Consider the following 26,473-nt stretch of genomic DNA (forward strand, 5'->3'; position numbering starts at 1 on the left):
CCCCCCACAGCTGGGAGGACCTTAGTTCCAGGATAGGGAATGGACTAAACTGTTCCATGCCCTGGAGCCAAGGGGGCCAGGAAACACCCAGGCCACCCCAAAACCCCCCATCCCCAGCGAGCCTGAGCTTTTCTCAGTGAGGGAGACTTGGGCACAGGGTTCAGGAGGGGTTCGAGGGAGTTTGGCCACCCCGGGCAGAGACCGGCGTGAGTCCAGAGGGGTGAAATGAGGTGGCAGCAGCGGGCTGGGGTCCCTAATCGTCCTCCTCGCCGCCGCCGTAGAGCTCGGCCAGCTTGCGGAAGCGGCCGCCCCAGTCGTTGAGGTAGTCGTAGTCCTGGTCGCCGTCGGAGGCGGAGGAGTTGAGGGAGCTGAGCGAGGTGGCCTCCGAGCCGCTGCCCTCGTAGTCGAACACCAGCAGCGAGTCGTACGGGGGGGCCGTGGGGTCCGTGTCGGCCGCCTTCAGGTTCTGGGGGAACAGAGGGCTCAGCACCCGTGTCCCCTGCGCTGGTGTGGCAGGGACGTGTCCCCCCCGGGCTCTCCGGGACTCACCTCGTCGATGAAGTTGCCGATCTCGTCGGGGTTGGCGGGGCGGGGCCGGTACTGGGGGGCCGCCATGAGCGGGGGGGCCACGTCATTGCGGATCACCTCGGGCCGGGCGTCCAGCCCCCGGTGCAGCTGGCTCAAGTCATAGTCCTGGGGGGACAGGAGGAGTCAGGGCTCGAGGGACAGCCATGGGCGCCGCCACCACCACTTGGTGGGCAGGGTCCAGCAAGCACTGCCATCCCACCTGGTCCTCCTCGCCACCGCCCTCCTCGTCATAGTGGTACACGTTGTCCCTCATGTCATCCTCGGGTGGGAGAAGTGGTTCCTTCACCACCTTCCTCCTCCTCACGAAGAGCAGCAGCAGCAGCAGGAGGACTGCAGGCACAGGGAGGGGATGTCAGGGCAGCAGGGAGAGGGTGATCCGTTCTCTGTCCCTCCCATCCTCGTCCCCGGGTACTCACTGAGCAGCGCCAGGATGCCCCCCAGGATGCCCAGGATGGCGGGCACGCCCATGCCACCGGAGATGTACGCTCGCCGCTCGCAGTTCTTGGCTGGCCCCTCGCAGCTGCACACCTGGGCTCGCACCTGTGTGATCTGATCCTTGCCCTGAGCATCCAGCAGTTTCAGGAAGATGCTGTACTCGCCTGGCTCCAGCTCCTTCTTCATGCTCAGCTTCACCTCGTCTTGGTGAACCACAAAAGCATTTGGGTTGGAAAAGGTCTCCAAGACTATTGAGTCCAGTCATCCCCCAGCACTGCCAAGGCCACCACTGACTCATTTCCACAAGTGCCACATTTACACAGCTCTTAAATCCCTCTAGGGATGGGGACTCCACAACTGCCCTGGGCACCTTTTCCATGAATGAATTTTCCCCAATATCCAACCTAAATCTCTCCTGTCACATCTCGAGGTTGCTTCCCCTTGTCCTGTGTCTTAGGAGCAGATCCTCACCCTCACTTGGCTGCACCCTCCTGCCACTAAGCGTGGAGAGTGAGAAGGTTCCACCTGAGCCTCCTCAGCTCCCTCAGTCACTCCTGGTGCTCCAGCCCCTTTCCCAGTTCTGCTCTGGGAGCACCCTTGGTACTGGCACAGGACTTTGCCCCATGGCAGGTCCCCAGCCTAGTGCTCATTGCAGGCCCAGCACCACAGCAGGTGGCACCCACCTGGGTCCACCACGCTGGCAGTCCAGTTGCTGCCAGAGCCGTGCATCAGCTCTGCCTTGAAGGGGTAGGTGTTGGGGGGCAGGTCCTTGTCGATGATCTTCAGCGTCTGCTCCTCGGGCTGCCGGTTGCAGATGTCGAAGCTCCGGGGCTCTGGCACGGGCCCATTGTCATTCACGTCCTGAAGCAGGAGGAGCAGTGTCCCCGTGCCGGTGGCATAGTTTGGTGACCCTGTGGGACTGAGAGTCAGTGAGGCACCCAGGGAGGGGCCTGCATCCCATGGGGGGACATGGAGATGGGCACGGGGGCAGCAGCTGGCCACCCTCACCGTTGTCCACGGCCAGGATGATGGCCTTGTAGGTGCTGTTGATGGCATGTGCTGACTCCCGGTCCAGTGGCTTGGCTGCCGTGACGATGCCGTTCTCAGGGTCAATGTCCAACCACCCTGCAGGGTCACTGCCCATGCGATACCTGGGGGCAGCCAGGGGTCAGCAGGGGGGGAGGAAGGCGCACACGGTGCAGCGCAGCCCCTCAGACATCCCAGCAAAGCCCTCGCCACCATCACCCTTCACTCACGTGATTTTCTGTCTCTGGTCCTTGTCGGGGTCCTGGGCTGTGTAGGAGGTGACCTGGTATCCCACTGGCACATCCTCCAACACCTCCACCTGCTTGACTGGGGGTATGAAGATTGGGGCTTCATTCACGTCCTTGACCACCACCAGGACATTGGCTGTGGCAGGATTCAGGGCCACGGTGAAGGGGACCTCATTCTCCACTGACACCACGAGATTGTACTGGTTCTGGGTCTCATAATCCAGGCCCTGGGGGTGGGAGAGAAGCTGGGTAGTGCCAGCAGGGAGTCAGCTGATGCTGAGGCAGCCATGCGGCAGCAGGACTCACCTTGGCAGTTTTCAGGAGCCCATCGTTCGTTTTGGGGTCAGTGGTGATCTCGAAGTTGCCCTGCGGGTCCCCACTCCGGATGTGGTAGACAGCCTGCCAGGCCGGGGAGCCTGGCAGGTCCTGGTCTGTCACATGCAGCCGGGCCACCAACACCCCCACCTCGTTCTCATCCACTGACACCTTATACTGCAAGATGGGACAGGGACAGGGGTCACCTGTGTGGCCTCAGGCACCCCAGGTGGGAGCTTGTGCCACGATGCCCGGGGAGGGCAGCGGCTGGGACTGGGTGGTACCGTGGCGGGGTCGAAGACGGGAGGGTTGTCATTGGCATCAGTGACTTTGATGATGGCAGTGGCAGTGTTGGTCAGGCCATCGCCTTCCTGGTCTGCAGCCTGGATGATCAGCGTGTAGTTGGGAGTGGTCTGCAGAGAAAAATCATCTCAGTTAGGGCTGGGGTGGGGACTGGGGTGTTCCCCTCCTCCAGGCATCACCTGCCTGCTCCTCCACCCTTCTTCAGCCTTGCTGTTTCTTGCTAGCACAGAGGCAGCTGATGTCCCAGCTGCCCACCCAAGGGGTTGGCACTGTACCCACTCAAGGGCTCAGCAAGGTTGGGGGGTCCTGGAGGGTCCCCAGCATAGCTCCTGGTGGGCTTAAGGCTGTAGACACCCCTACAGCCATGGACAGTGACCCAGGGATGACACGTCCCAAAACCAGATGAAGCCCAAGGCTGCAGCATCCCTTTCTCCTGATGGCATATCCCACTGTGGGGTAGCCCAGGTTCCCCTGGGCTGTGGCAAGGTGCCCACCTCCCGGTCCAGTCCTGTGCCAATGACACTGATGATGCCCTTCTCGGCATTGATGGTGAACATCCGCTGTGCACCCTTGGGCTCCTCGCTGAGGATGGAGTAGCCAATGATGCCATTGTTCACATTGACAGCATCATCTGCATCCGTAGCGTTCACGGTCATCACAGATGTGCCTGGACGTGGGGACAAGCCAAGGAGGTTTTAATGATGGGACAGAATCCACTGGACATCCTGGCACTGCTCGTGCTCAGGGCTCTGTGTGGTCCCGACTCAGAGTCCCCCACGTACCCGGCTTTGCATTCTCCTCAATGTAGCCAACAAAGACTTGCTGGGTGAAGACGGGCCGGTTGTCGTTCTGGTCAGTGACGGTGATGATGATCTCCATGGGGTCTTCCACGGGCTGCCCGTTGGCCGACACGGCGTGGGAGTAGAGCTGCAAGGGCACAGTCAGTGTGTGTGCAGTGCCCAGGACTGTCCCCGTCCTGCCACAGATGCCCCCTCACTCACCACGTATTTGTCCTTCTCCTCCCGGTCCAGGGGTTTTGTCACCTCCAGCCACCCCGTCTCCCGCTCGATGATGAACACACCCACGGGGATGGTGTCCGCTCCCTGCCCCGTGATGCTGTAGAAAACCTTGGTCTCCTTGTCCTTGTTGGATTTGATCTGGCAGGGGGGCAGGAAGAGGGGGGTGAGACGTGTCCCAGTCCCCCAGGGATGCCTCTGGACCCTGCCCGGTCTCCACGGGCACACCTACCTGCACCAGCTTCTTGGGGAAGGGCCCCCGCTCGTTCTCAGGGCAATTGATGGGGGGGATGACCCAGTCCCTCTTCTGCCGCCGGAGGCCGTGTCCGTGCTCCGGGAAGATCAGCAAGTCTGGTACTGTGCTCTGCTGGGACAGTGGCTCTGCTCAGCACCTCGCTGAGCCCTCTGCACCAGGGACAGGGGCTGCCGTGACCCCAGGGAGTGGGACTGTGCTTTACCTGCTGCATCCGCTCATGGTGCCGGTGCTGGTGCCCCCGGCGGCGCAGGGTCACCTTGGCTGAATGCTTCTTGCCCACGGTGTCCCAGGTGTGCACAGCAAAGGTGATCTCCCGCTGCTGGAGCTGCAGGGGCCGGCTGGCAGTGACAGTGCCATCCCTGCTCACCTTGAAGCGCGTGTCGTCGGGGAGGAAGGCGGCACGGTGCGACTCGCCACAGTCCACAAAGCTCACTGGGGACAGGGGACCGAGTGGCAGAGGGTTCTGGGGACACGGGCACACACAGCACAGCCCCGCCCTAGCAGCCTGGGTTGTGGGGTCACAGCAGTGGTGAGGATGCTCCACACACAGTGACACATGCCCTGCCAGGATTCCATCCTAGGCGCAACACATGGTGCATTCCTGCCCTGGTTTTGGTCCAGGATGGGACACGGCGGGACCCACCGTGCCACAGGATCCCTGCCAGGCAGTGACAATGGGGCAAGTGGCACCTGGCACAGCATGTTCCAGTCCCCAGCACCATGAATGGCATGGCACAAGGCACGGCACATCCCCATAAAGATGTATCCCTGTGGCACAGCATGTCCCCAGGCATGGCATGTCACCACCTCTGTGCCCATGCTGCTCCAGCAGGTTTTCCAATAAAAACAAGGGCAGCAGTCATCCACCTGCACTGGCACCCAGTGCCCTGGCAGCCAGGCCCCTCAACCTGCCCAGGTACCTCCGGGACCCCCAACCCCAGGGACAGCGGGCAGGCAGGGGCCCGGCGTCACTAGCTGGGCGCGGCAGAGCTGGGCCGCCCCGAGGCAGCGGTCAGCGGGCATCACATGAGCCGTGCCGCGCTCCCGAACAAACGCCCTTTGTCTGGGGGAGAGTTGTTGGAGCCAGCGGCACCCAGGCTCCGCAGCCAGCGCTGCCACCGCCGCCCCGGTGTGACCCGCGCCTCGGCAGGGGGCCGTGCCGGGGTGGGCGGGCAGCGCCGAGCGGAACGGAGCGGGACGGGACGGAGCCCGTGGGTTACGTCAGCCCACGAGCAGCCCAGGAATCCGGGGTGGCTGTGGGACGGAGGGGGTTGCAATCGCTGCCCCCCTGCCCACCACGGTGCCCCCGACCCGGCCCAGGAGGAGCCGCCGGCGCGATGCCAGCCCCGCTCAGCCCCACGGCGGGACCCCCGGCCAGGGCTGGCGGAGCCGGTGGGGCCGGCTGGGCAGGAACGTGCCGGGGCAGGCAGGGAAGGAGAGGAAGCCGCGGGCGAAGCCGCCGTGCTCGGCCCTGGCCCGGGGCCCGGGGGGTGCAGCGAGGGGCGGCACGGGGCCCCCAGCCCCACGCTGGGTGCAATGAGCGCTCAGTGCTCAGCCCGCACTGGGTTCGAGAAGGGTGCTCAGAAACCGCTCCCTCCTTCCCTCTCTCCCCCTTTCCAACTCCCCCCCTTCCCACCTGGCTGTGCACAACCTGTTTTTCCAGCTTGGCTGAAGGAGGGCTGGCCCCAGCCCTCCTCTCCCCGGGGCTGGGAGCTGGGGGGGTGGAGGGGGGGGCCCTCTTCTGGGAATGATGGGGGTGGGAGAAAAGGAGAGCTCAGGGAGTCCTGCGGGGGGATCCCCCACTTCAGTCCCCCACCACCACCTGCAGGACACCGGTCCAACCAGACTGGTACAACCAGGCTGCCAAACAGGGTGTGGGGCTGAGACCCTACACAGGGGATCAGGGCAGGCCCCCAAAGCCACCTCACATCCTGTGAGGTCTCAGTGGGGCTGAGCGCGTCAGAGCAGGGTGTCCCCATCCCTGCAGTGCCACCACCCCGCAGCTGTGCCAGGGCAGGGGGCTCACCCCGGGTGAAGGTGCTGTGGGTGACACATCCCACTGACGTCACCCCAGTTTCGCTGTGACTTCAGACTCTCGAGGTTTCTCCACCCAGGACTGACGGGCACCGTCCCAACCCCCACCTCGTCCCCAGCACCCCCGAGCCCCCCGAGCCCCCCGAGCCGTGGAGCAGAGCCCCGGCGACGCTGCAGCCCCACGCAGGTGTTGTTGTTCGCCGCCCCGGCGCCGTGCGGGGCCTGTCTGGGCCTGTTGGAGGGAAAACATCGCGCTCAACTCATCAAGCTAATTACAGGCTGGCTCGTCAGCCTCGCCACAAGCTGTGGGGTGCTCTGTGGCCCAGCGTGGCCTGGCATCCACCAGGCTCGGCCACCCCACAGCTGGCATTGCGGTGGCACAGCTGTGAATCACTGGGTGCCACACGGGCCTCAAGGGCAGATGGTCCCTTCCTTCCTCCCACGCCCTGACTGTGCCCGGAACCCAGACTGAAATTGCTGGGGCTGGCACAGAGGATTTCCAGCAGGTCTCAGCGCTGCGGGGAAGTCAGCAGGGCTGCCCGTCACCCTGGTATCGGGCCCAGCCCTGATGGGCATCGGTTTGTGCGCGTTAATGATCAACCACAAGGCAAACAAACACAATTCCTGGGGAAGGGGCAGGGTCCGATTCCTGGCTCTCCCAGGCAAAGCCGTTAGAGCCAAGGATGTTTGGGAGCCTTGGTGCAGCACTGGGGGGTCAGCACCCCTCAGCCCTGTGCCCACCCAGCCACCCTGGCACACACAATGCGGTGCCAGCACCACTCTCAGCCATGAACTGGTGCAGATGGTGACAGCCACTGCACACAGCCCCAGAGCCCTCGGAGTCCCTTTTGTGAGCCCAGAGTGGCAGCAGGTCCCCAGCACATGGGTCCCGAGTGACCCCTTGCCTCACCAGAACAGGGCTTTAGTGCCAACATAGTGGGACACCAACGTCCCCAAAAGCCCAGGAGCCCATCCCGGTGCCCGTCCCCATGCCAAGAGCTGCCCTGGGGGCTCACACAGTGGGTCCAAAGGGGGCTCACCCTGGTGAACCCAGGGTTCCAGGTGAGGCATGGGGCAGGGCAGGCGCCTGCGTGCCCCACACCCCAGCCTGCCGGCCCCGACAGGTCTGCGGTGCCTGAGTCAGCGCCGCCCGCGCCGGCGCACCCCGGGGAGCGGCTGCCGCTGCCCCCGCGCCCGCCCCGCCGTGCCAGGACCCCGACTGCTGCTTGAGCTGGGACCGGCAGCGCCCTCAGTGCGGCCCCACCGCCGCGTGCGGACACACCGGGCTCTGTGCCCCATGCCACCTGCCACCACAGCAAGCCTGTCCCCACCGCCGTAGTGCCATCCCCACCGCCGCAGCCCTGTCCCCACGCCCGTGGCCACGCCAGCACCACTCGGGCACAGAGCCACGGCTTTATGTCCCCCGCTGCCCACCCTGTCCCACACACCCCCCTGTACCCATAGCCCCGTCCCCATCCTCGCAGCCCCCCTGTCCTCCATAGCCGGTTGTCCCCGTGTCCTTACCCCGTCCCAGGGCCCGTCCCGCCGCCACGCTGTCCCGCGGCACCGTCAGGGCGAAGGTCTCGGCGGCGAAGCCGGGCTGGCACGACGCTACCCGCTGGCACAGCCGCTGCCCGCTCTGCCCGGAGAGAGACGTTAGCACCGGGCAGGGTCCCGAGCGAGGTCCCGCGGCCCCGGGCAGGGTCTCTGCGGGGTCCCAGGCGGGGTCCTGCCGCCCCATTCCGTGGCTCACCTGGAGCAGGAGCAAGAGGAGGCAGAGCGGGACCGAGCAACCCGCCCGCCGCCCCATGGCCGGAGCCGGTGCCGGTTGGTGCCGGAGGGATCGGGCGCTGCCGCCGCGGAGTCGCAGGTGCCTCCGGTCCCCTCCCGCTCCCTCCTCGCAGGTGTCGACCCCGCTGAGAACCGCCCCGTCCCGCCCCGACGGGAGGCGGTGCCGCCCCGCCCGCACCCGGAACGCCAGTATTCCCGTACCTCCGACGCCCGGTGTCCCGGAACCCGCCTCGGTACCGATGCGGTACTTCTCCCACGGTCCCCGGTACCGTGGTACCCCCAGTGCCCCACCAGCCCCCGGTACCCTCAACACCCCTGGTGCTCCGCCCGTCCCGGGTACCCCGGCTCCCCGTGCCTGATATTCCCAGCCCCAGCCACACAGCCCTCGAGCTTTCTGTGCCTCTCCCGTCCAGGACAGTGCGAACAGGGGTTGTTGGGGGGTGACAGGAGCCAGGTGCACCCCAGGGTGCCCCCATGCCATGGCCCCAAACCCTAACTCTGCAGCAGGGGGCAAACATTGTACCCAGGGACCCCTCAGGCAAGAAGGGCCCCTCAGGATGCTGCAGTTCCCTGTACCCCTCTGCCCCAAAGCACAGCACAGCTGGGGGTGAGCTAGGGAAGGGGACCCCCAGTACCATCAGCTGTCCCCATACCATGTGTCAGGAGCTGATCCTGGCCAGTGGGAGATTCCCAGAGCTTGGGGTCCTGCCAGGGCCAGAGGCTGCTCTGCCCACCCATGCCAGCACCCGTGGTCATCTCAGGGTGTTGTGGTGGCAGCAGGGCTCTGGCTGCCCAGGCCAGGAGAGATTTTGCACCAGGAATGCCCAATGTGTCACTCCCATGAAGGACAGACTTGTGGTCAGTGCCCTGCCCGTGCCCATCAGCACCTCCTGGGGACGAAGACACCCAGGGGGGCATGGGCACTGCCCCTGCATGGGTGACACTGCAGCTGTTCCCACTGCAGTGGGCAAGGGGAAACGGGGCTGGGGAGAGATCACTGCAGGGCTGGGGGCAGCGCTGATCTCCAGGGCACAAAGTGACACAGAGCCTGGAACATCTAAAAAAACCAAATCCTTTATTAAAACTGACCCAGCTCCCATCCCCTTGTCCGCAGCAACACACGCCATCATTCCATACCTTAAAAAATAGATAATAACCACAAAAACGCAGGCGAGGAGGTGAGGGGGCTGCGCTGGGGTGGGGGGCACGGCAGGGGGAACCCCCAAGGCACAAAAGCAGCAATACGGCAGGGACAGCAGCGGGCTGGGGTCCCTAATCGTCCTCCTCGCCGCCGCCGTAGAGCTCGGCCAGCTTGCGGAAGCGGCCGCCCCAGTCGTTGAGGTAGTCGTAGTCCTGGTCGCCGTCGGAGGCGGAGGAGTTGAGGGAGCTGAGCGAGGTGGCCTCCGAGCCGCTGCCCTCGTAGTCGAACACCAGCAGCGAGTCGTAGGGGGGGGCCGTGGGGTCCGTGTCGGCCGCCTTCAGGTTCTGGGGGAACAGAGGGCTCAGCACCCGTGTCCCCTGCGCTGTCACCCCCCGGGCTCTCCGGGACTCACCTCCTCGATGAAGGTGCCGATGTCGTCGGGGTTGGCGGGGCGGGGCCGGTACTGCGGGGCTGGCAGGAGGGTGGGGGCCACGTCATTGCGGATCACCTCGGGCCGGGCGTCCAGCCCCCGGTGCAGCTGCCGCAGGTCGTAGTTCTGGGGACACACACACACGGAGAAGGCCAGAGTGAGGCAGCCCACACTGTCACCAGGCCCCTGACCCCCACACCCACCTGGTCCTCCTCGCCACCGCCCTCCTCCCCGTAGTAGAAGATGTTGTCCCTTGTGTCATCTTCGGGCAGCAGCAGCGGCTCCTTCGTCACCTTCCTCCTCCTCACGAAGAGCAGCAGCAGCAGCAGGATGACTGGGGGGAAGAGTGCCATCAGCAGGGACACGTGTCCCCCACTGTGTCCAGAGCTGGGCTATCCCCACAGCACCAGGAGCCCCACTCACGCAGCAGGGCCAGGAGCGCGCCCAGGGCAGCGAGGACGAAGGGCAGGGCGGTGACAGGCTGGGACCTCTGGGGACAGCCCTGTGCCTGCCCTTCGCAGGCACAGACCCGTGCGGTGACAATGGTCACTTGGGCTCTGCCCGGCTGGTCCAGCAGCCGCAGGTACACGCTGTAGGTGTCCGGCTCCAGCGGTGCCACCAGCTGCAGTGTCACTGTGTCACCTACGTGAGATGGGGACTCAGGAATGATGCACCAGGAACGCAGCCATGGCACAGCTGCCTCTGCCGAGGAGCCCCCACATCATGTTCAGCCCCCCTGCAATACCTGTGTCCCCCACCTCCACAGCCCAGCTGTCCCCCGAGCCGTGGGTGAGCTCGGCGCGGAAGGGGCCGGTGTTGGGGGGCAGGTCCCGGTCGGTGACGGTGAGGAGCTGGGGCTGGGGACTGCGCTGGCAGACAGTGATGTCCCGTGGCTCGGCCTCAGGGCCATTGTCGTTCACATCCAGCAGGGTGAGGAGTAGCGTGCCGGTGCCCGTGGCCGGCGGTGAGCCTGGTGGGAACAATTATGGAGGGGGGACCCCAAACCCAGGACTCTCATGGGGACATGGGTGACTGAGCAGGCATGGGGACAGGCGGAGCCTCAAACCAAGACTTTCCCAGGGACAGAGACTCTCTGGGCAAGGGTGGGAACAGCGAGGAGTGATGCTGGAGGGGGCAGTCCCAAACCCAGGATCCTCTGGGAGCTGGGGTGCCCCGGGCAGGGGTGGGGCCAGCCAGCCCCCGCAGTGCTCCATGCTGGAGCTGGGATGTGTTTCCTGGTGATGGTAGCATGTGCCCCTCACGTGGGAGGGGGAACAAGGGCCCTTTCATGTCCCTCACCATCATCCACGGCCAGCAGCACAGCCATGTAGGTGCTGTTCTTGACGAAGGGGGACTCGCGGTCCAGGTGGTCCCGTGCAGTGACCAGGCCATTCTCGGGGTGCACGGCCAGCCAGCCCGCTGGGTCATGCCCCACCAGGTACCTGGGGGACACAGGGGAGCTGGTGCTGCAGCCGGGGGTAGTGGGGACTCTCCAAACCTCCACTCCAACCCTGTCCCCGCTCACTTGATCCTCTGGCCCTGTGCCTTGTCAGGGTCCTGGGCTGTGCAGGCTGTGAGGGTCTGCCCCGGGGGCACATCCTCTGACACCGTGGCCAGCTGCACCGGCGGCACGAACACCGGGGCCTCGTTGACATCCTCCACAGTGACTGTCACCGTAGCAGTGGCCATCGGCAGCTTCACGACGAAGGGGACCTCGTTGGCCACTGCCACATGGAGCACGAACTGCTGCTTGGCCTCATAGTCCAGGCCCTGGGAGAGGAGGAGACACGGCCAGTGAGAGCGGGACGGGCAGGACTCCACCTGGGCAGCACTGGGTGACGGGGGGTGACACAGACCTTGGCGGTGCGCAGGATGCCCTCGTTGGTGGCAGGGTCGGTGGCGATGGCAAAGGCACCGCCGTCGTTGCCGCGCAGGATGGAGTAGACGGCTCGCCAGGCCGGCGTGCCGGGCTCGTCCAGGTCGGTGACAGCCAGCCGGGCCACCTCCCGCCCGGCCGCGTTCTCCGGCACGGCCGCCTCGTACTGCAGGTCAGGGGCGCCGTCAGCACCCCGGCCCAGCGGGCACCAGGGAGTCACACCCAGCAGGGGGGCCCACGTTACCGTTTTGGGGTCAAACTCGGGGGCGTTGTCATTGACATCAGCGATCTCGATGACGGCCAGCGCTGTGGTGGTCAGTCCCTCCCCATCCAGGTCAGCTGCCTGCATGGTCAGTGTGTACTCCCGTACGCGCTGTGGTGGACAGACGGACAGACACCGTGTCAGCCCCTGCCTGGGCTGGGACCCCTGTCCCACGGTGCTGCAGAGCCCACCTCCCGGTCAAGGCCGCTGGCAATCACGCTGAGGGTGCCAGTGGCCCGGTTGACAGTGAACATTTGGGGATGGGGCTCCCGTGGCTCCTGGCTGAGGATGGAGTAGGCGATGACGCCGTTGTAGGTCTCCACTGCATCGTCCGCATCCGTGGCTGTCACCTGCATGATGGAGGTGCCTGGGGGTGTGGATGTGCAGGTGAGTGGCATGCTGGGGGGCACAGTGCCGGGGCTGTGCCCCAGGAACATGGCTGGTGGGATGCAGAGCTTCCCCGAGGCACGGGGTCCTACCTGGCAGAGCTCCCTCTGGCACAGAGCCCCTGAACACCTCCTGCGTGAACTGGGGCTTGTTGTCATTCTGGTCTGTCACCGTCACGATGATCTCCATCGGCTCCTCCACTGGCTTCCCGTTCTCGGACACAGCGTGGGAGAAGAGCTGCGGGGTGGGGTGTGAGTGGGGGGCCTGGCAGAGCACCCCAACATCCCCCTGGTGTCCCCAGGCAGGGACCTACGTGGTACTTGTCGATGTGCTCGCGGTCCAGCGGCTGCGTCACTTTCATCCAGCCTGACTCCTTCTCAATGGTGAAGATGCCCTCGGGGGGGGCATCTGCTCCCTGCCCTGTGATGCTGTAGAAGATCTTGGTGTCTCTGTCCCGGTTGGATTTGATCTGGGAGGAGACACAGACCGAGGCGATGGGGTCAGCATCCCCCAGCACCCAGCTCCATGCCCAAAGCCCCTGCCCAGACTGACCGGTGTCATACCTGAACCAGCTTTTTGGGGAAGGGGCCTCTCTCATTTTCAGGAACCTTGATGGGGGGGATCACCCAGTCCCTCTTCTGCCTCCTGAGAGCAGCTCGAGCCCTGGGCAGCTCCTGTGGGGTGGGGGTGAGTGAGGGCACAGCCGGCGAGGGGAGCAGGGGGTGGGGGATATGCGGTGCAGCGTTACCTGGGGGGAGTGCCTGCTCTCTGCGGGAACTGGGGCAGGGTCTGGCTGGCCAGCGGCATACCGGGGGGGTACGGCGAGCGCCCTGCCCACCCCCGGCAGCCGCACGGGGCCCCCGTCCTCCCGCACCCCGACATCGGGCTCCTCCGTCCTGTACGGCCCCGCGCAGCCTCCGGAACTCCCTGTGAGGGTGAGGGGTCAGGGGGATGGGGGAGACCTCTTCCCCGACACCCCCGAGCCGCGACCACCAGCGCCAGGACTGCAATCCCCCGGAGTCCCGAGGCGTAGTGAGACAGGGGACGGTAGAAGAGGGGAGAGAGCGCCAGGAGCGGGGCAGGGAACGCCGGGCGCCGTACGGGAGCGCAGTGGAAGTTTCGGTGGAAGTTTCGGCTTTGTTTCACAGATGATGGGAAATTCCTGGGCGGGCAGAGCCCTGCCCCAGCCCCCTCCCGGTGTGTCACCCCCTCGGGGCTCCCAACCCCCCGTGGCCAGATCATTGGGCACTGAATCTCCCTCCCCCGCCTCCCACGCTGCTTCCCTCGTGCTGGACACAGCCCCGGCTCCGCACCCCCCGGGGGAAGGATTAGGGGATTAGCGGAGCTGAGCCAGCTCCGGGCGGCCGAGCGGCCCCGGGCGGGGCTGGGGGGGCTGCGGAAGGCGTGGAATGGGGCAGAGAGAGCGGTGCCCCACGGCTGCTCCCCACCGGAGGGACCGAGCCCGAGGGCGACGGTGGGGCCATGTGGGGAGCAGCAATCGTGCCCCGAGGGCAGCACCGGGGCCCCTCCCAGTCGCGATGGCCGCGATAAGGGACTGGGGCTGGAGGGGCGTCAGTCACCCGGCAAGCGGGACACAGGAGCCCGGGGGAGCCCCCAACCCCCGTCATGGGGAGCCCCCAGCCCCGCTCCCCAGCTGCGGCGCAGGTTGCTGTTCCCTCCGCAGCGCCAGGCGGCACAGGGGGTACCCCACCGTGTCCTCGGGGGTCCCTCCGTGGAGGGCCCACAGGGCACCGTGCCCGCTGGGTGCCGAGGCGCAGCCGCACGGTCGCTGCCGGGGCCGCGAGCTGCCCACGGAGGGAGTGGCAGTGGCGTGGCCAGACCCCCGCCCGTGCCCACAGCAGGGGCCTGGCAGCGCCCACCTCCAGTCCTGGCCGGCTTAGCTGATGGAAAAGGGATGTGAAACGGGATGTGGTGTCCACAGCAGACAGAGGTCGAGGCCCCTCCCTGGCACTTACCGCCAAGGAGAGCTTTTAGTGCTCCCGCGGCCATTAGACGAGCGCTGGCTCCGGCCGCGTTCCCGGGCAGCCCCAGTCTCCCGGGAGCCGCCGAGCAAAGAGGGCAACGGGCCCGGGCCGAGCGTCGGCAGCGGGCCAAGAGCTGGCAGCAGCAAGACCCTGCCCGGCCTCGGGCCAGCCAGAGCCCGCACCCCACGGCCGGAGAAGGGGGGCGCTGGGGCACCCAGCCCCATTGCCAGCCCGGCGCCGGCCGCCCACCCCGCGGGGACGCAGCCCTGCTCGCAGCGGGCGCCCCACGGCTGGGCCAAAGGCGCTGGCATCAGCCGCCACCAGCCCTGGGAGACCAGACGGGCACCACCAGCCCCGCGGGGCACAGCCAGCCCCACGGCCGAGCCCCACAGCCCGGGGGATGCACAGCCCTAGTCCGCAGGAGCGCAGGCAGCCCCATGGCGCAGCCCCTCACCCGAGGACCCCCGCCAGCCCCACAGCTGGGCACCGCGAGGTCCTCCCCACCGGCCCCACCACCGGAGGCAAAGCGATCCTTATCCCGCCAGTGAAGGAGGCCCTGCCGCCCCCCCAGCGCTCGGAGCCGCGATCCCGGTCCCAATCGCGGCCCCAGCCCGTGCCCGAGGTGGTCCGGGGGTCCCGGTGCCGCCGCGCCCCGACGGTGCGAGTTACCTGGGGCGGGGAGCGGCCCGCGGCGCAGCCCCGGGAGGACGCACGGCGGGGCCGGGGAGAGGGCGGCCGCCGGCAGGAGCGGGGAGAGGAGGAGGATGAAGATGGAGAGCGGGCAGAGCCCGGAGCGCGGCCCCCGCATGGCCCGTCCGTTGCTGCTGCCGCCGCCGCCGCTCCGGTCGCCGCCCGCCGCGTCCCGCCCCGTCCCGCCCCGCAACGCCCCAGGTGAGGCGGCGGCCGCGCAGGTACCGCCCCGCCCGGGAGAGCGGCCCCAGCACGCCCCAAGCATCCCCCGGCAATGCCCTGGACCCCTCCATTAACCCCGGAACCCTCCTACCGGGGGTTCACCCCCTACAGCACCCCTGGCAATCCCCGTTACACCGCGGTGCTCCTCTAGAAACCTCCGGCAGCCCCCGATACAACACCCCGAACCCATCCGGGCATCCCCGGTATTCCCCTGGAACCCCACGGCAATCCCAGCACTCCATGTTACCTCCCAGGCACCCACCCGTCAAGATCCAGGCACAGCCTGGTACCCCTCGGGCACCGGCCGGTACTGGAACCTTCCATACCCTCCGGGCACACCCGGCACCCGCCAGAAATCCTCCTGGCAATCCGCAGTACCTCCCGGGAGCCCTGGGGCACCGCCTGGCAGCCTCTTGGAGCGCCCTGGCAACTCTCGGCAATCCGCGATACCTCCCTGGTAACCCCCGGTCACCCTTCGGGCACCTCCCCGCTCTGCACCCATCGGCATCGCCTTGGAACCCCCTGGCATTCCCCGGTAGGGCCCGGCAATGCTCGGGCACCGCCCGCTCCCCACCGGGCACCCCCGGTCCCTCAGGGCCGCCTCCCGGTGCCCCCGGCCCCTCAGCGCAGCCCGGTGGACGCGCCCGGGCATCTCCAGGCGCCTTCGTGGTCTCGCCATTCGTCCCTCCCGGTGTTCCCATGGCACCTCCCACCACCGCCCCAGCAGGAACAGCCCCCTCCCCATTCCTCCGTCCCACCCCCGGGGGCGTCCTCCCCCTTTGCGCTGGAACTCTCGGGGGTTGGGGGGGAGCTGTGTGCCCCCAGCCCCACTGCAGTGGGGGTTCCCATGGCCACCGAGCGACAGCCCCGGGGGGCTCCCGGACTCCATTGTCCCCCCGGCCTGGGGTAGCATCTCGTGCGCTGGGTGCCCCCATACGGTGCCCCCGGACCCCCCCGGGGCTGGCAGCTCTGCAAAGCCGGTTCGGCTTTCCTGGCCAAGGTCACTGACGCAACAGGGAGGGTTCCCAGCAGGCACCTGGGGGGAGCAGCCAGTGCAGCTGCAGCCATGGCGCCCTGCAGCTTAACCCTCCTCCTCCTCCTGCTGGTGGGACCCTCGCAGTGGGGCCGGGGATGCTGCATGGCCATCCCCCGGGAGGCTCCGGGCAGAGCCGTGTCCCGGCGTGGCCCCGCAGCCCCGCTGTCCATCCCACAGGACATGCTGATCTTCCCGGAGCACGGACACGGCCTCCGGCGGCAGAAGAGGGACTGGGTCATCCCCCCCATCAACTGCCCTGAGAACGAGCGGGGGCCCTTCCCCAAGAAGCTGGTGCAGGTAGGTGTGCCCGTGGAGACCGGGCAGGGTCCAGAGGGATCCCTGGGGGACTGGGACACGTCTCACCCCCCTCTTCCTGCCCCCCTGCCAGATCAAATCCAACAAGGACAAGGAGACCAAGGTTTTCTACAGCATCACGGGGCAGGGAGCGGACACCATCCCCGTGGGTGTGTTCATCATCGAGCGGGAGACGGGGTGGCTGGAGGTGACAAAACCCCTGGACCGGGAGGAGAAGGACAAATACGTGGTGAGTGAGGGGGCATCTGTGGCAGGACGGGGACAGTCCTGGGCACTGCACACACACTGACTGTGCCCTTGCAGCTCTACTCCCACGCCGTGTCGGCCAACGGGCAGCCCGTGGAAGACCCCATGGAGATCATCATCACCGTCACTGACCAGAACGACAACCGGCCCGTCTTCACCCAGGCAGTTTTCCACGGTTCTGTGCTGGAGGGAGCTGAGCCAGGTGGGACCACTGCCATCAGCTGGCAGGCAGCACTGGAGGGATGGGGGACAGGTCAGCAGTAACCACCTGCTCCAGGCACATCGGTGCTGAGGGTGCTGGCCACCGATGCAGACGACGCCATGAACTCCAGCAATGGCGTTGTGAGCTATTCCATCCTGAGCCAGGTGCCGGAGAAGCCCCAGCCTGGGATGTTCACCATCAACAGCAGCTCTGGGCTGGTCTCCGTGGCCATGCCGGGGCTGGTGGCAGAGGTGAGCCCCGGACTCAGCCCCCACCGAGCTCATCCCCCACTTGTGGATGAAACAGCCTCTTGCCACAGGTGGTCCCTGAATACACCCTGGAGATCCAGGCTGCTGACTCGGGGGGACGCGGGCTGCGAGCCACTGCCACCGCCCGCATCATGGTGCAGGTGAGAGGCTGAGCCCCCCAGTGCCCCGGTGGTGCAGAGGGCAGGGCCAGGCTGTGGTGAGGCCGGTGCTGGCTCCTGACAGCCCCACGTTCCCGGCTGCGGCAGCACCGATGCGCTCCAGGTGCTTTCCATGGTGGGAGGCGAGACTGGGATGGAAGCTATGCTGTGGCTCCTCCCGGCCCGGTGCCCCAGCTTCCCACCAGGCTCTGGGCCGCTAGCCGCAGGGCCACGGCGCTGCCGGAGCGTGGGTGCCAGCGGGGCTCCTGGGAAGGCGCCCGTGCCGGCTCAGCCCAGCCGGGGAGGAGCACCCGGTTCTGCGGGAGCCCCGTGCCAGGATAGCGGCATCCAGCCACACCAGCTCCACGGGGAGAGGCCGTGGCGCCAGGAAGGGAGGCCAGGGATGGCGTTTTGTGTGGGGTTACCAGCCACAGGTCCCTGGCCGATGAGTGGGACACAGGAGAGCCAGGTAAGCTTGCCAGGGTGCCTCTGCAGCAGCCCCACGTCAGCCGGTGCTGGTGTCGGGCTGGCAGCGGGAGCTGGTCTGGCTCCAGGGAGGCTGCCTGCTCCTGCCGGCTGCTGGGGCGCAGCCCTAAGCCGTGCTCCCACCCCAGCCTGGGAGCTCCAGGAGAAGAAGGGGCCTGGCTGCCCTCAGCTGTGCTGACCTTGACGCCAGGCAGCTCCAGAGAGCTGGGCAGGGTCAGTGTCCACCCACACGGTCAATGTCCACCCTGTGGGCAGGGATGGGGCTGCTGGGACAGGGCTGCTTCCTCGTCGGGTCCAGGCTGGCTGCTGTGCTGTGCCAAGGCCCACCAGGACAGGCAGGTGAGCAGGGAGCACGGTGCTGCTATGAGCCCAGAGCCCTGCATCCTGGTGGGAACCAGCTGGCACCCATGTGGTGCCTGGGGCTGAGCACCCTGGCGTGGGAAGGACATGGGTTTCCACATCCCAGCTCTGGGGAAGAGTGGAGTGCAGGGGTTTGGCTGCAGCACAAGAAGGCAGATGGTGCTGCCAGGACAGGTCCCAGCCCTGCTTCCCCCTCTGCCACAGGCTGACGGCATGTCTGAGGTGGGAAAGGGCACCCTGACCACCCACGTGCTGAACACGGCCACGGGGCTGCCAGCATCCGGCCTTGCTGTCCGCCTGGCCCAGCTGCAGGAGCCAGGACTGCAGTGGATGGAGCTGGCACACAGGTAGGAGAGCTGGTGGTACCTGAGTGGGGGAGGGACACTGCTGCAGGGCTCTGTCAGCTTGGCCAAAGGATCCTGGCACAACTGGCTGCCCAGCCTTCACCTGGGGTTTGTTTGCTGGTGGCAGGTCTAGTGCTTGGGGGTATGGCCAGGGCAGGTTCTGGGGGTGGGACAGGGCTGTGTTTTGGGGTACAGCAGGACTGCCTTGGTCTGGTTTCAGGCACACAGATGCGGACGGGCGCTGCCAGCCCCTCCTGGCATCGGGACAGGCCAAGGCTGGCACCTACAAGCTGCACTTTGAGACAGCTGAGTACTGGCAGGGACTGGGACACACCAGCTTCTACCCCTTCGTGGAGGTATGGAGAGTGGTGAGACTGGGACAGGTGACACAGCATGTGTGAGGGCTAGGGCCAGGCTCAAGGGGCTGCACTCCCCTGGGCCTCACTATGGGAGGGGGATTCCCACTGCTGTCTCCTCACTCTCTCTCAGGTTGTCTTCATCATCACCGACCCGGCACAGAAGCTCCATGTCCCGCTGCTGATCAGCCCCTACTCCTACACAACATACCGGGGCAGTTAGAGGGGCACAGCCTACCCTGGGGGATGCAGGAATGACATCACCAAGGCCATTAAAAACTCCAAACAGCACCATTTGTCTGAAAAAAAATCACCTTCCACTTTTGTGGGAACAGAAGTAGCCCCAGGGGCAGCCTGGTGGGGTGGGTGGGATGCCTGCAGCCCTCCAGCTGTAGTCCCCCTTGGGAGTAGAGGTTCCTGAAGATGCTCACTGGGGTCTGTTTAAAGACACGGAGCAGGAAAAGGGCACAGCCCCACTACCGCTGTGCCAGTGGGACCCTCAGTGCTGCCAGCATCAGGTGGGCACTGAAACGAGTCCAGCAGGGCCCTGCCCCAGTTCCTGCCCAGGGATGGGGAAGGACAGTGGCTGGAAACCCAGGTTGTCCAGGGGAATGCCAAAGTCTGTCAGCTTTGCCTCGAAGGTCTGCAGCATGTCGTTGTGTGCCTGCGAGGAAAGGGTCCCTGTCAGCCCCTCTGTCAGCAGAGAGCTCCCTGCACACCCACTCTCATTTCCAACACCCAAGCCAAAGCCACGGAATCACAGAATCGTTTGGGTTGGAAATGCCTCTAAGATCACCGAGACCCACGAGTCCAGCTGTTCCCCCAGCAGTGCCAAAGCCAGCACTAACCCACGTCCCCAAGTGCCACATCCACACGGCTCTTAAACCTCTCCAGGATTCCTCCCCACCCTTACCTTGCAGACTCTGGCCAGCTGGATCTGCAGGTCCTGGATGGTGGCATTCTTGGAACTGAGCACGTCCTGCAAGGGGAGATTGGGATGAGGCTGCTCTGCCCAGCCCTGGGGATGCGCTGGCCGTGCCGCGGTGGCTGTGGCGTGGCAGAGCACACGAGGAGCTGCAGCGCGAGCGGAGCAGCCAGCAGCAGGGCCTGGCATGTGGCCACCACCCTGCCCCCTCTGAGTGGCACTGCCAGGGACAGCCAGCCCCGGGCAGGGACAGACAGCTCGGGGATGAACACCACAGCCATCCCGGTCTGCCCCGCTGCGCGAGGAGCGCTGGCAGCACCTGCTCCAGCAGCACCACCCTGCTGCCGCGGCACCGCGGGAATTACAGGGAGCCAGGCTGCCCGAGGCAGCTGAGAGGAGGAATTCAGGGACCCCAGCAGCTGCAGGAGAGCCGGACGCCAGTGATGCCATCCCAGGAATGTGTTTTCCTTCCACATGCTGGGAGGTGACACATCCGCTGCCTGTCCCATAGGCCTGGTATGCATCCCAGAGCATCCCAGAGCTTCCCTGACTCCCCCTGCAGCGGGGACCTGGCTGGGGACAAGCAGCAGGGCACCAGGTGGTGGAGCCCTCGTTCCCTGTGTCTGTGCCCAACCCGCACAAGCGCTGCTCCCTGGCTCCAGCTGCGGCAGGCTGCAGGAATGTGGGTCTCCAGGCTCTCTGCAGAGGTATTTTTAGCACGGCAGACACCGCAGAGCCCCAGGATCCTGTCTGCACTGTCCCCATGGCCAGGCGAGGCTCACCAGGTGCAGCCCCCCCCTGCACAGAGCCCCTGGGTGCCACTGGACCCGCTGGCGGTCAGCTGGCTGTGTGGCAGCACAGGGTGCTGGCAGTGCCATGGAGCCTGCGGCCACGCTCCTCCAAACAGGCCCCACCTGAGGGACAGATCAGTGCCAAACTCCAACACCCACACGCTCCGCTCTCGAGTCAGAGCCGAGTGCCCTGCGGCACCACACGTGGCCCTGGGAGTGCTGGGAATGAGTGACAAGTGACGTGCCACCTGCAGCCGTGCAGGATGGGGACTGGTGCTTTTGAGGGGCAGCAGGCACCCCACAGTGGGCTCTGCCCCCCAAACCCAGCCCTCGCCGGGCCCCAGTACCTCCAGCTTGTGCGAGACCAAGGAGAGAGCGCTGGGGTCGAGGCTGGAGGCTGCAAGGACCTCGCTGAGCTCCACCTCCTTCTGCTCCAGGACGGCGAGGAGTCCATGCAGCTTCCGCTCCAGGAGCAGGTTCTTGAACCCCGTTTTTTGCTGCACCTCGTTAATGGCTCTGGTGAAGTTCTGATAGAGGTCATCTCGCTCCTCCTGGACCTGCTCCGGGGGGCAGCACAGTGTCACAGCACCCTCAGGACCCCGGGGGACACAGGGGCCTGCACAAGGCTGACTGGGGTCTGCACAACGGTGTGGAGAACAAACATGGCAGAAAACTGGTCCAGCAGCTCAGCCTGGCCGTTCCCCACGGCACCTGCAGCCCACAGGGAAGGCAGGTGCTGCAGCACAGCCTCCCCCCCTCCCTTCTTTCCTCCCTCTCTCCCTCCCTCCATGGTGCAGCACCTGCGCTTCTCCCTCCTCCTCCTCTTCCCCTCCAGGCATGGAATGCCCCAAAGGCTCCCTGCAGCACTAATTCAGACCCCAGCGAGGGCCCCCCGCACACGGGGGTCTCTCCTCTCATCCCCACAGCTGGCAGCAGTCCCTGGCTCACAGCTAGTTAATAAGTGTCCTAATTAGGACACAGTCTCTCCTCCAAAGCCTATTTCTGAACGCTCTGAATCTGGCGCTGTCTTAATGATGGATTGTTAATGAGGCCTCGGATCAATGTTCATATTCCTGGGGATTTCTACGAATTGCAAATGAGCTCTCTCCTGCCTCCTAAGATTTATCTGGGTTAGAGTGGGGGAGCACTCGCTCTGCAGGGCTGTTCCCGAGCACCCCAGAGTGGGAGGGAGCGATCCTGGAACCCTGGCAGAAGGAGGGGCCCGTGGCAATGCCCCCATCCCATCTCTGCCCCACACAGCCCAGGCAGCCTGGGGCCCTGCTGGAGCGTGCATGACTGCTTAGCAAAGGACAAGGCCAGGCCTGTCTGCTGACCGTGGGAGAGGCTGGAGCTGGGAGCAGCTTTGCTGGGAGCAGCGGTTATCACCCGACTCAGGATTAGCTTTGCAAAGCCCTGGGCTAAGCACAGCCTCTGCTAAGCCCCACGCCCTGTCCTCTGCAGAGGGTTTGGAGAAGGTTTGGAGAGGGGATGGGATGCCCGGCCCTGCCTGGAGGTTTCACCTGACTGAACCGCTGCTCCAGCACCTCGTGTTCCCACCGAAGGTCCTTCAGTTCCTTCTGGGCAATTTTCAGATGGGCTTTGGAGTTCTGTGAATGGGAAGGGAGGATTAAAGAGCACAGGATTGTCTGGGAAGTGTTGGAGATGTGTTCTGGGAAGGAAGGAGAGTGAGTAGCAGAGAGAAAACCAGGCAGCACCCACACCAACCCCCCTGCAGTGGGGCTGGTCTCCCATCCAGTCTCTCTTTGGATCCCCATCCGAGATCCCACAAATACACAGTAAGCACAACAGGACTTGCTTTGCCCAGCAACCACAGCACACCAAGTGGCTGAGCTCAGTGTTTTCCCTCCAGGAACAAGCCCATGAAAGGACAGGGCTGGGCACTCACCATCAGGGCCTCCTTGTCCCTGTAATAGTTAACCAACTTCTTCTGCAGCTCAGCCACCTGCTCCTGGGCCTCCTGCAGCGGCTCTGTCAGCCCCTTGTTCTCGCGCACCACATCTGCCTTCTCCTTTTCCAGGACAGCCTCCTTCTTCTTCAGTTCTTCCACCTGCTCCTGTTCTTGGGAACACAAGTGCTGGCTCCTGGGACTGCCCAGCCCCTCAGAGTGCCCCACACCCTCAGGACACCCTCCCCACTCATGTGTCAGTGTACGGGCCACCACCAGCACCACACTGACACCTGGGAACTGCCAGATCCAGCTGACACCCCGGCAGGAGCAGTCCCTGGGTGGAGGGGTGGCACAGGGACGGGCAATACCTTCAGGAGGTTGATGAGTGTCAGGTTTTTGGCGGTGATATCATTGTAGTAGTTCTTGATGGCACCAAAAGCCCCCTCGTGGTTCGCTATCAGTTCGCTGATCTGAGTGTTCTTACTCTCCTCCAGCTCATGGATCTCTGTCTTCCTCCGCAGGTCCAGCTCATCCCGCAGTGCCTGCATCTTCCTGGTGTACTTGGCCTCCATCTCTGGGGGGAAAATTGTCAGAGCTGGGGAAAAACTGACTGAAACTGGGGAGGAAAAGTGACCAGAATGGGGAAGGGAGAAAAACCAGCAATAACTGAGGGAATACTTGCCAAAATTGTGTGGGTTGGGACCAGCTGGAATTGGGAGGGAAAAACAGTCAGAACTGGAGGGCAAACTGTCTGATATGGGGAGGAAAACCAGCTGGAACTTAGGGGGAAAACTAGCCAGAACCTTGGGTGGGGGAGATCAGCCAGAACTGAGGTGGGAAGCTGACCAGAACTGGAAGGTAAAAATGGGCGGAACAGGGAAGGGAAAAATGGCCAGAACTGAGGAGAATGTGCCCCCATGTGCTCAAGGTGCTGCTTGGGAACCAGAAGCAGCTCTCCCTGTCATGCTCCTGTTGGATCTGCCCCATGCCCTCACCTTTAGTCTGCAGCTCGAAGTCACTGCGCAGCCGGGACATCTCCTCCTCATGTTTCTGTGAGGAAGAAACCCCGGGTTGGAAGAAACAGTCACATCCCAAGCCAGCCCATTCCCAGGGACTCCCTCTTGCTCTTTGGGAAAGCATTCTGATCCCATGGTGATGCAAACAGTGGCTTGTAGTTTCTCCAGCTGCTCTCACAGCTCCTCACTGTGGGAGAGGAGTCACGCAGGAATCCCTTCTCCCCATTCCTGCACCAGAAATCCCATCCCACCCCACAGAGAGCCAGGGAGCCAAAATCCCACTCCTGCACCCAGGCTGGGGATGAGGCACCTCACAGGACATACCAGGCAGAGGTTTGTGATGGCTGCCTCATTGGCCAGCTCCTGCTCATTCAGCCTTGTGTTCAAGGAGCGCTTCTCCTTCCACAGCTCCTGCTCCTGCTCCCAGTGATCCTTCTGGGCCTTACTCAGGGACAGGAGTCCCTCTGCCTTCAGCTCCGTCAGGTTCTCCTGCTGCTCGTGCAAAAGGTGCTTCACCTTCTGCTTGTACACCTAAGGACAGGCCAGAGACAGGTGAGGGGCTCAGCAGGACACACCTGGACCTGGGATGCCGGTGAGACACTCCTGGATCGCATCCTGCCCAGCTCCCCCTCCTCGGGTCCTCAGAGCCGCCCAAGGCTCACCTGGAGCCCCGCAGCCCCACCTTGATCTCCAGCTGGTGCCGCTCCTGCGCCTCCTCCATCTCGCGGTCCCGGGCGCGCAGCTCCGCCTTCCTCTCCTCCAGCTCCCGGCGGGTGATCTCCCAGCAGCCCTGGATGCGGTTACACTCCAGCTGGAAGGAGTTCCGCTCCTGCCGCTCGCGGTCCAGCTCCTGCCGCAGACGCACCATGTGCTCCAGCAGCTGCAAAGCCAAGAGAGCACGGGTGAGGGGCAGGCAGGCCTTGGACAGGTGCCTTTGGAGAGCCCGTGTCCCAAAGCCGGCAGGATGTGCTGGCTGTCACCGGTGTGGGGCTGTGGAGGTCCCTGACTAACCCAGCAGCTTCTGGAAAAGGAGTCACAAAACCTCATCTGCCTGGGATGGGGTTCTGGCAGGCAGTGTCCAGTGACACCAGTAACAGCATTCCCAGGCATCAGAATAAAGCAAACGAGACTCCATTTTCTTCCTGCAGGAAAAGCCCAGTCTTTATTCACACAACTCATTTTATATAGTTTTCACTGACCTCATGCGCAACATCTGTTGGCTGGCAGTTTTCTCACCACTTTGCTCATTGGTCAGAAGGTGATTTGTGTGTACCTGCTAAGGTTCAGGTTATTTACATTTTTCTTTAGTGGGTTCTCATGGGACAGATCTAATGTTTATGCAGGTGCCCTTATTTTTCACCCAAGAATAGGTTCTTATGCTAGCAAAGTATTCATTCCAAGTTAGTTTTTGCATGGGAACTTGCAAAGTACTAGCTGCACTTAGAAGAAGTGGCAGGCTAACAGTTTTACAGAGCAGCCCTGGTTTTATGAGACCTTTATTTTATAATTCTTCTACCTGTCACAACACTCAGGTGATTAGATACTTCTGGTTCATGGAATTGTTTGGGATGGAAAAGCGTCTAAAATCAAGTTTAACTGTTCCTGCAGCACTGCCAATGCCAGCCCTAACCCATGTCCCCAAGTGCCACATCCACGTGACCCTTAAATCCCTCCAGGGATGGGGACTACACCTCTGCCCTAGGCAGCCTGGGCCAGGGCTGGACAGCCCTTTCCAGGAAGAAATGTTCCCAATATCCAACTTCAACCTGCCCTGGCCCAGCCTGGGGCTGTTCTCTCTCCTCCTGTCCCTGTTCCCTGGAGCACAGCCCAACCGCCCCGGCTGTCCCCTCCTGTCAGGAGCTGTGCAGAGCCAGGAGGGCCCCCCTGAGCCTCCTCTGCTCCAGGCTGAGCCCCTTCCCAGCTCGCTCAGCCTCTCCCTGTGCTCTGGACCCTTCCCCAGCCCCATTCCCTTCTCTGGCCACGCTCCAGCTCCTCTTTCTTGTCCTGAGGGGCCCCAAGGTTCTCAGCAGTGCCCAGAACCCAGGGCTGGCGAGCAGAGCGGGGAATGAGGCGGCTGCTTCCTCGCAGAGCGGCAGGAGCCGCCCTCCCCAGCCCCAGGCAGGCGCCAGTGACACAAAGGCGGCTGCTCGGCCCTGCCGCCCTGTGCACCTGCTGTCCCCGGAGCTGGCCAGGCGCCAGGCAGGGTCCCCGGAGCCGTCCCCGCCCGTCCTCCCCGGCGGTGCCGCTCACCTGCTCCTTGCTCATTTCCTCCGGGGCCAGGGCATCCACCACCGTCGGGCCTTTGGGGCCTTTCCCCCCTTTCTTTTTGGGGGCCTGAGGACAGAAAGCCAAGCACAGCAGGTGAATGGGTGAGGAGGACACCGTGCCGCTCAGGGCCCCCGTGCCGGGCCCGGAGCATCCCCCCTCTCACGGCAGGGACGGGACAGCGGCGGCACCGAGCCGGGCCCCGGGAGCGGCCGGGAAGAGACCCATGCGCTGCCACTGCCGACCCAGCTCCGCGGTGAACCCGAGGCACCAAACACCTGTACCCGACATAACGCCTGAGCAGCGTCCCCGCAGCGCTGGGCACGGCGCCGGGGGCTCCGTACCCTCCCCGGGAGCGGACCGGGACAGGACGGGGATCGCAGACATCGAGGCGCGAGGCTCCACCGCCCTCCCCTGCCCGCACACCCCGGCTGCCGAACACCCTTCAGCAGCGGCCGCAGTCCTCCCCCCGGCCCCGGTTCTGCTGCCGGTCCCGGGCCCGGCCCGGGCCCGGCTCCGCTCTCACCATGGCGGCGGCACCAGCGTCTCCGAGCAACGGACGGCAGGTCCCGCGAGAGGAGGGCGAGATCTCGCGAGAGCGGCACTGGGTGAAGAGACGCCCCCTAGCAACGCCACGCTCCGCCCTGGCAACGGGGGCGGGGCCAGCCCGAGCGGCGGGGGCAGGGGAGGGAGCGGGAGGGGAGGGGGCGGGGACACCGGGGAGAACCGGGGGGCATCGCGGGGACCGGGCGGGGAGGAGGCGGCGGGGGCCGTGTGAGGGAACGGGGGGACCGGAGGAACCGAGCGGTTC

The 26,473-nt window shown here is 65.0% G+C and overlaps 4 protein-coding genes across 5 annotated transcripts; 1 reads left to right on the forward strand and 3 right to left on the reverse strand.

Moving 5' to 3' along the window:
* Positions 1-253: 253 nt before the first annotated feature.
* On the reverse strand, positions 254-8,031 carry CDH1 (cadherin 1; the record flags this gene model as incomplete). 2 transcript variants are annotated; one of them, XM_084215277.1, is made up of 16 exons in its annotated part: positions 254-466; positions 550-693; positions 788-918; positions 1,005-1,226; positions 1,707-1,934; positions 2,032-2,174; positions 2,280-2,524; positions 2,604-2,789; positions 2,897-3,025; positions 3,410-3,582; positions 3,698-3,842; positions 3,917-4,072; positions 4,164-4,295; positions 4,390-4,619; positions 7,746-7,860; positions 7,975-8,031. In XM_084215277.1, the coding sequence occupies 16 exons, from the start codon at positions 8,029-8,031 to the stop codon at positions 254-256; spliced, it is 2,649 nt and encodes an 882-aa protein (XP_084071403.1). The 2 variants fall into 2 exon arrangements, with proteins under 2 accessions (XP_084071403.1, XP_084071404.1); XM_084215278.1 differs by having other exon boundaries at positions 4,164-4,298.
* Positions 8,032-9,284: 1,253 nt separating this feature from the next.
* CDH3 (cadherin 3) lies at positions 9,285-14,901 on the reverse strand (the record flags this gene model as incomplete). Its single annotated transcript, XM_084215143.1, has 15 exons — positions 9,285-9,497; positions 9,566-9,709; positions 9,787-9,917; positions 10,007-10,225; positions 10,329-10,553; positions 10,883-11,025; positions 11,109-11,353; positions 11,440-11,625; positions 11,704-11,832; positions 11,913-12,088; positions 12,201-12,345; positions 12,422-12,577; positions 12,672-12,782; positions 12,857-13,035; positions 14,763-14,901. The coding sequence occupies 15 exons, from the start codon at positions 14,899-14,901 to the stop codon at positions 9,285-9,287; spliced, it is 2,541 nt and encodes an 846-aa protein (XP_084071269.1).
* A 1,170-nt stretch (positions 14,902-16,071) lies between these two features.
* LOC311159067 (cadherin-1-like) lies at positions 16,072-19,024 on the forward strand (the record flags this gene model as incomplete). Its single annotated transcript, XM_084214955.1, has 8 exons — positions 16,072-16,338; positions 16,430-16,585; positions 16,660-16,804; positions 16,880-17,055; positions 17,124-17,213; positions 18,261-18,403; positions 18,621-18,756; positions 18,890-19,024. The coding sequence occupies 8 exons, from the start codon at positions 16,072-16,074 to the stop codon at positions 18,977-18,979; spliced, it is 1,203 nt and encodes a 400-aa protein (XP_084071081.1). The 3' UTR covers positions 18,980-19,024.
* A 41-nt stretch (positions 19,025-19,065) lies between these two features.
* Positions 19,066-26,240, reverse strand: DRC4 (dynein regulatory complex subunit 4). Its single transcript, XM_084215280.1, has 11 exons — positions 26,189-26,240; positions 25,648-25,731; positions 24,080-24,277; positions 23,722-23,928; positions 23,377-23,431; positions 22,750-22,955; positions 22,379-22,546; positions 21,993-22,079; positions 20,820-21,029; positions 19,670-19,735; positions 19,066-19,420 (listed from the first exon to the last, which is right to left on the reverse strand). Exons 1-11 carry the CDS (start codon positions 26,189-26,191, stop codon positions 19,271-19,273), a joined length of 1,434 nt encoding a protein of 477 aa, XP_084071406.1. The 5' UTR covers positions 26,192-26,240; the 3' UTR covers positions 19,066-19,270.
* Between the last annotated feature and the right edge of the window lie 233 nt (positions 26,241-26,473).

This window comes from Fringilla coelebs (assembly GCF_963513975.1).
Source record: "Fringilla coelebs genome assembly, chromosome: 14".
Taxonomy (NCBI): domain Eukaryota; kingdom Metazoa; phylum Chordata; class Aves; order Passeriformes; family Fringillidae; genus Fringilla; species Fringilla coelebs.